We start from the raw sequence: 7,818 nt of genomic DNA, 5'->3' as shown, positions 1-7,818 counted from the left end.
GTGAAGAGAAAACTCAATAACATTGCATTAGAAATGTTTTTCACAAATTGACAAAATACTTTCCCTAGGGTTAAGGCGTGTAGTTTTAACTGGACCAAACTGTCAATCATTATGAAATACATACCAAATTAAAAGTCTTAAACGTCACAATATTATTGTATGGGACTTTGAGAACCTGCCTATTTTCTTTTTAAAACTATCAAACGATAAATACCAATCTGGGACATAAACACGGGCCATGTTGAGTATAATAACAAACAAAAAGACAATTTAGTGAAACATAATATTTTATTCTGAAGGACTACGGCCGGAAGTCATATTGTCGTTTCCGCAGCACTTCCTGGTTCATAGTCCGGCCGTGACTGTAACCTGGGAGACATGAGCGCCATCCTGCCGCGGATAGAGCAGCTGTCTGCTCGGGTCGTCCGGGTTTTGGGCTGTAACCCGGGACCGATGACCCTGCAGGGGACCAACACGTACCTGGTCGGCACCGGGCGGAGGTGACGTCAGGCTTACATGCACAACACAACGACGTCACCTGTGTTATGAAAGAATATACGATCATTTGAAATGTGTGTGCGTGTGCGCGCGCGTGTGTGTGTGTGTGTGTCAGGCGCGTGCTGATCGACGCTGGAGAGCCTTCTGTGCCTGAGTACATCAGCAGTCTGAAGCAGGCGCTGCAGGAGTTCAACACCGGCATCCAGGAGATCATCGTCACACACTGGCACCAGGACCACACGGGCGGAGTGGAGGACATCCAGAGGGACATCACCGGTGGGCTCTCTCTGTGTGTGTGTGTGTGTGTGTGTGTGTATGTGTGTGTATATGTGTGTGTTTGTGTGTGTGATGGAACTACTTGTTATTGTTAGATATTGTAAAAAAAGGAGAAAATGAGTAAAGAGGAAAAGTTCACCAAAAGAGAGCAGAAGATGGTTTTCCCCCTTTTCCATGTCAGGAATGTTTCTTGCTACTTGGGAACTTTACTTTGGAAGCGCTCAGGTATTCAACCTGATCCTACAAGCATCACTCTGGGGCTCTGGGGTTTTATTCCTCTGGGGCTTGAAGCTCTCTGGGACTTCAGCTTGTTTGTTTGTCTCCTGCAGGCTCTCAGGTCCGAGTCAGCAAACTGCCTCGGCCCGACCCGGCTCAGGAGACTGCCGGAGACAAACGCTTCAGTTACCTGAAAGACGGAGACGTCGTGCAGACAGAGGGCGCCACACTCAAGTCAGTCGCCTTTATTCTCCCAGCAAATGAGTGAACAGATAGACAGGAAGAAGAAGAGATGGAGGATCCTCTACCACCAGCTTCTGAGCGTCACGCCTGTGTTCTTCCCCGCAGAGTTCTGTTCACCCCGGGCCACACGGACGACCACATGGCCCTGCTGCTGGAGGAGGAGCACGCCATCTTCTCCGGCGACTGCATCCTGGGCGAGGGCACGGCCGTGTTTGAGGATCTCTACGACTACATGAGATCCCTGAACGTCCTGCTGGACTCCCGGGCCGACCTCATCTACCCCGGTGAGTGGGTGGGGGAACACGTGCGGCTGAAGCGGTTTGAAAGGGAGACTTAGTAGGACAAAGACACGACACTCAGACGCTCCTGTGTGCAGGTCACGGCCCGGTGGTTCAGGATGCAGCCGGCAAAATCCGACAGTACATCAGCCACAGGAACCAGCGAGAGGAGCAGATCCTGGAGGCCGTCCGGGTCGGAGCAGGAAGACCTTTCTCCTCCATGCAGCTGGTCAAGATCGTCTATAAGGTTCCGAGCACAACTCTCACACCAAAACCTGTCCATGTGTAGAGTGTGATACGTGAAAGCTGACCTGTGTGAATCACCGGCGCTCTGACAGGAAACGCCTGAACACCTGCACGGCGCCGCTGAGGTCAACTTGGTCCATCACCTACAGAAACTACAGAAAGAAGGGAAGATTACACCCGGTGAGATCTCTACACACCGTCGCTAAGCTGAGTGTTTATGGACGTTTAGATAGAGAAGCAGGTTCAGAGTGTGTGTGCAGTGTGCATGTCAAAGTGCTCCGTCTTTGTTTCCCCAGTGAAGGACTCTGCACAGATCCAGTGGAGAAGTAACCTGTGATGCCGTTTGACCAGGATGGTGACGACGATCAAATCAACAAAAAGATCAATCTTAAATGCTTCATGGTCTGTTTCTCTCCTGTACATATACTTTATACAAGCAGTGCTGTTGTTAGCTTTGGTCACTAGATGGCAGCACCTACCAAGACTTTTATTTGGAAGCTTTAGTAGTCCATCTGAAAGTGAGTTAAACATTAAAATATGAACAATTCTGAACATTTCCATGAAGCTTACTTAAATTTTGATGTGAAAAAATCATAAATCACTCATTTGTGTTTTTCTCTTTCTGGAAAATATGTTTTATTGTTATTCTAGCTCCTTTGTAACCTTTTTGAACAGTTTGGCCAGTAAAATGTAATCTGAATTCATGGTAATGTGGCTGTGATTGATCTTCAGATGGTTTATAAAGTGAACCTTTGACTCCTCAGTGAACTTTGTGTTTTTAATCAGTAATCTCAGATGTGATCTAAACTAAGAGAGATCTAGTGTGACTTTCTGCTGAGCGGTCAGTGTGTGTGTGTGTGTGTGTGTGCTCACTTCTTATAGTAAACAACTGCATTAATCAAAGTGTGCAGCAGAGCCGATGGAGACTGTTTAAGTTCAAAGCAAAGGTCACTGAACACTGGTCTCTTTAAAATCAATAACTCAACGTGTGTGTGTGTGTGTGTGTGAACCTCTGCTAGAGGAGCTGAACATCGTCAAACAAAGGGTTAAAAATAGATTGTAAGAGGCTCAGTAAATGTTGGTGATGGCGGTGTTGGTAAATCACTATCATCTCACTCAGGACACCAAGGAATGTTGGAGACACTGAAGTCGGTCTGATATTCACCCTGCAGGTCTTTGATGGGGACAGACACACACTGCACACACACTGCACACACACACCTGTGTGGCTGCAGAGGGAGATGGGACCTCTATGACATCACAAGGGTTCAAATCTGTGTCCAGATGCACACAGGAATGAAGCCTGAAGCTCCGTGGATTTTATTTGGAAATATGTTTAATGAAGTGAAGATCCTCCAAATTGTCAGAAGAAGAAGAAGAAGACAGTTATGGGTCTGTAAGTGCAGCGGGCCTGGGGCAAAGAGCTGTGTGTGTGTGTGTGTGTGCGTGTGCGCGCGCGCGTGTGCGTACGTGCCTGCGTGCGTGTGTGAGCCTGTGCCTGTGCCTGAGCCTGAGCCTGTGTGTGTGTGTGTGTGTGTGGTAATGAGATGAGTGGAGGTGTGGGGGCTGTGCTGATAGAGATAAACAGCCTCGGAGCCTCTGAGCCACAGGAACATGGCGGCTCCGGCTCTGGACGCTGCTCCGTCCCGCTGACCGACACCTTCCCATCCACGGGCGCTCAACTCTCCGGTAAGTTTGCTGTCATTCTCTCGACTCAAAGCCGCCCGACACAATCACACTCACCGTATTCCCTGAAGTGTTACCGGAGCCCGTGACACTTTGTGCGTATTTTCCTCCTAATACGCGCCGCTACAGTTCCTCTGACGTTACTACGTGACGGTACCGGATCAGGTGACGTTAGTGGACTCGGGGAATTAGAGCGTGTTCACGGTTGTTTACGGTGCATGTTGTGTTCTGAGCGAACCTCCGTGTTTCCGCCTCTTTATTAGGGAATTATTCGCGGCTGCACACACACACGCACACACACGCAGGCTCGGCTCGGCTCGGCTCGGGTGTCGTGACTGTTCGGTGTCTGTCGGTACCGAGCCGCGTTCATGAGCTACCGCGAGCTGCGGACCAGCTGAGCCGCTGTCACGTCCCGAGTCCCGGGTGGGACAAGAGGAGGACACCTGCTCATGTGTGTGTGTGTGAGTGTGTTTGCGCGTGTGTGTGTGTGTGTCCATGTGGTCCCCAGTGTGTGAGAGCTTCTGTCCCACTGCTCCACTCGGGACTGACTCGGCTGTTTAACTCGTCAGTCCCGAGTTAACTCCCCTCTTCCTTATAAACGCCGCACACAACTGCGGCTTCCTTTAGGTGGCAGAGACAGACGCAAGCGACACACACTTACACACACACTCGCACACACTCGCTCATTGTCAAAGTGTCATTTCACGGTGACATAGTTTCACTCTTGTCTGATGTCGGTGTGAACATCTGGAGCCCCGGCAGCAGGAATGTTCAGTTATTCCCGGTTGATATTCGGACTTCCTCTAGCAACTCTCAGTGTCACGTAGCGTTAGCTTATGTTTATATATAGTAGTTCCGGTGATTCCTTTCAAAATAAAATACTCATCGCTCATCGCTGTTCGATTATACTGATTAAGTTTCGATATAGTTTCCTTTGGTGATTGCTAACTGATTTCCGAGTGTTGTTCTTTGATTTTGTTTTGAAGTAGTCAAACACATCAAGCTAGACATGATCTTATTCTCAAGAGATCCTTTCCTTTATTAACTTGAGTCACAGAACCAAGCAAATGTGCAAACAACGTAAGGCTGCACGGTTTTGGTTCTGCAATTGTTCTGTAACATGTTGGGATATCGATTGGTTCTGAATTATGGTCTGTGTATCATGTGATCTAAAGTAACCCGGATGTCAAGTGTTTATATTTTGTGTCGCACCCTTTTTAATACATCAAAATGAAACAGATGCCAGCTTTAGTTACTCATACCCTCACTTTGATTACAATAAAATAATTACTAATTAATTACACCTCAACATTTTATAGTCGGTATATATTTTTATACTAGAGAAAGTAGATAAAGCAGAGAGACTGAACTGCCTGTCATGATTTAATAATTTCATATTTCACATCACAATTTACTACAAGATACTACACATTTAGTATTTACATATATTACGATTTTTATAATAATGCAGGGGTTTATTTCTACTTTATAAACCAAAGCAGACCCAGTTATTGCTTGTGTTTTGAAGAGTTCATCACTTCATGAGGTCTTTTCCCCCCACTTAATGTTTCTAACTTGACCTTCAAACAGCCTTGGATAGACACTGATCCACCTCATGCCAACAGTAAATAAAGTCACTCACTGTTTGTAGACACACACTGCACACACTTAAGATTAAAAGCGAAACCCAGCCGGTAGGAGAGCGGAGCGGCGCAGAGGGCTGTGTCATTATCTGAGCATGAATCCTGCTCCTTTTGTCTCTAGACCCTTATTATTGGAAGAAATCTACCAACAAAGTATAATTACTGCAGCAGGAGAATAAAGAATAGTAGCTGTGCTTGAAGAATGTGAGTCATGTTTAGGCAAGTCTGCCACGGCACTGCTTCCATTTTGGATTCATATATTAATATACAGTATAAACGTGGCTATGATAGAACTCTCACGCAGCTCTTTAAAGTCTCCTCTTTCAATATTAAATCCAAACGTTGTGTCATAGTTGACCAGTGGGATAACTGCAGCAACCCCTCCACCCCCTGTACGCCCTTTATTTATTTCTACTGTGATTAAGGGAAAAATGCAAGTCAGACAGAAAAGGGGATTCTGCCTCTGCGAATAAACAAAAAGTGTTCCTTATTAGAGTTTGAGGCGATGTGAGGACGTGTGAAGCTGATCTACTGTGATTGTAACATTGCAATTAACAATACATCACATAACACTACTATTGCATCATCTAGTTCTGTTACTCTAATTAAGCATATAGTGATTTAAATGTAATGATGGTGGTCACATGACGCACAACCGTCTTAATCAGAGCATCACTGAATGTAGAACATGCATGTAAACACACTGACTGACTGTCGCCTCTGTCGCCTCAGGATTATACTTATATATAAGTGCATCAGGTTGTAACGGTAAGGCGAACATGGCGCTGCACCTCAGCGTGTGGCAGTCAGACGTGCGTTTGTCAGGAGTCGGTTCAGGAGTTTGTCTGTGTTTGCTCTTACTGCTGGTGCGTCGCCGTTGAGGCTCGGCCCTGTAGGTTTGCTTACGTGACTCTTCTGGATGTGTTATCTCTCCAGGACTGGACTCGTGAGTTTTTGGCTCTTTTTAAGCGTATTTGCTCTCCTCTGCACCCTAAAGTGAACTTTGTTGAGGGTTGCGACACAACGCGCGCGGCGAGCCGGCAGGTTTCCTGCTTTATCCCGCTTCTCTGAGAACTCGTTTGGGTTTGTTTGCGAGACAGAGACAGACGGAGGACAGACAACAGAAGCTTTAACTCTGCTCTGTTTAGTCTTGTTTGTTCTCTTAAGTGGTTGAGGGTGTTTCTTTGTGGTTTGAGTGTCGAGACCCTTCGGCACAATGGCAGCAACGTCGCTCTGCGTCGGTGTCTCGTTCCTCCTAACACTTCATTTTGGCCAAGTTGGCCAGCAGTCTTGCCCGTCGGAGCGGCCGCACGCTACACAGAGCGGCTTCGATGCCAAACTCACCGTATAGAGCTGCGGCAAGAGTGCAGGAATGTACTTAACAACAAGATCTTAACTTGAGCGTTTGGCAGCGTGCCCGGTGAAGGATCCTTACTGGCTGGCTGGAGTTCACAGAACCACGTGAGGGCTCAAATAATGCGCCGGCCAATGACAACAGCAGCAGCAGAAGGAAGAGGAGGAAGAGGAGGAGGAGGAGGAGGAAGGGCAGATGCTTGACTGTGCAGTTCTCTGTGGAAGGTTTCCCTGGACTGAAGCCGTGGGCCACAGAGGACATGTACGGTTATTTTTAAACTCCAAACGATTCCCTGTGTAGTCTGACAGTGAAGTGAGACTCCAAGCTGCAATCTGTGACTTTGTTCAAACTATAAGACAACGATAAACGTCAGAGGTGCGTCTGGTTGTGCGTCTCTGCAGTGCGATCTTGAGTCAGACTGTGTTGCCCTGAGAGACAACAACCTAACACGTCTGTGTGTAGTTCAGGAGGCCATGCCCGCTCTGAAGACAGCGGTAGGGATCCATTTAGCAGCATCATCCCTGTGCCCGTTACCATGGCGTCCACGTGTCGCTATAATTCATGACCACGTCGTTGATGATGTCGCCTCTCCACTTCCTCAAGCTTCAGGTTATTTTTGTTTATTTCACAGGAAGCCGGCCGGGTTGAGCGTGGCTTTAGGGCCGCGTCGATATCACGCTCAGCTGGAGGCGGAGGTCTGATGGTGATTTGTTGCGCGGCTTAGCGGCTGTGACGCCGCCTCACATCAAACCGTATCCCGCTTGTAAAACGTAAAACCGGACGTTTATGACCCACGGAGATTCTGTGTGTGTGTGTGTGTATGCTGGTGTGTGTGTGTGTCTGTGCTGGTGGGTGGGTGGGTGTTCGTGCCTTTGTATTCCTCTGTCTTTGCTTCTGGTCTGTCTGGCTGTTGTCACTGCCACCAACTTATCAGCTACACACACACACACACACACACACACACACACACACACACACACACACACACACACACACACACACACACACACACACACAGTAACATGACACCTGGCTTCCTGTCACGTAGCCCAGGGAGGAGAGGTGTTGCAGATCTTGATTCTCCTGAAACCAAAAGCTCTCACATTAACCAACACACACACACACACGCACACGCACGCACACACACATACACGCGCGCGCCCACACACACACACACACACACACACACACACACACACACACACACACACACACACACACACACACAGCCCTGTCACAACCTGTCTCGACCCCTCCTGTCGCGTCTCTGCGGCGTCCTCCATGGTCTCGTCCGTGAACTCTCCCGTCCTCCGTCGTCCTGCTCAGCACGTCGGCTTCACTCATGTCTTCTTCTTCTTCTTCTTCTTCTTCTTCTTCC

The 7,818-nt window shown here is 48.0% G+C and overlaps 2 protein-coding genes across 2 annotated transcripts in view; both read left to right on the top strand.

The window, feature by feature from the left end:
* The first annotated feature begins 337 nt into the window (after window positions 1-337).
* On the top strand, window positions 338-2,520 carry lactb2 (lactamase, beta 2). The gene is made up of 7 exons (XM_076147289.1): window positions 338-500; window positions 614-774; window positions 1,104-1,224; window positions 1,339-1,517; window positions 1,610-1,758; window positions 1,850-1,937; window positions 2,054-2,520. The coding sequence occupies exons 1-7, from the start codon at window positions 379-381 to the stop codon at window positions 2,092-2,094; spliced, it is 861 nt and encodes a 286-aa protein (XP_076003404.1). The 5' UTR covers window positions 338-378; the 3' UTR covers window positions 2,095-2,520.
* A 731-nt stretch (window positions 2,521-3,251) lies between these two features.
* The window catches only part of LOC142999426 (nuclear receptor coactivator 2-like), a 44,696-nt gene continuing 40,129 nt past the window's right edge, over window positions 3,252-7,818 (top strand). Inside the window, exon 1 of the mRNA XM_076148994.1 lies at window positions 3,252-3,446. The gene's annotated coding sequence lies outside the window, so the exon portion shown is untranslated. The remainder of the gene's footprint in view (window positions 3,447-7,818) is intronic.

This window comes from Genypterus blacodes, unplaced genomic scaffold, assembly GCF_046128005.1.
Source record: "Genypterus blacodes isolate CSIRO-AG114 ecotype Tasmania unplaced genomic scaffold, CSIRO-AGI_Gbla_v1 ptg000005l_1, whole genome shotgun sequence".
In the NCBI taxonomy this organism is placed as follows: Eukaryota; Metazoa; Chordata; class Actinopteri; order Ophidiiformes; family Ophidiidae; genus Genypterus; species Genypterus blacodes.
Note: the sequence above shows the minus strand (reverse complement) of the source record. Positions and strands in the feature narration are given on the sequence as shown.

What these genes read in the sequence shown, in the direction of transcription:
- lactb2 (XM_076147289.1), top strand. Translation starts at nt 379, where the DNA reads ATGAGCGCCATCCTGCCGCGGATAGAGCAGCTGTCTGCTCGGGTCGTC. An exon ending in TGGTCAAGATCGTCTATAAG is followed by an intron (nt 1,759 to 1,849) that starts GTTCCGAGCACA and finishes GCGCTCTGACAG; the next exon opens with GAAACGCCTGAACACCTGCA. An exon ending in AGAAGGGAAGATTACACCCG is followed by an intron (nt 1,938 to 2,053) that starts GTGAGATCTCTA and finishes TTGTTTCCCCAG; the next exon opens with TGAAGGACTCTGCACAGATC.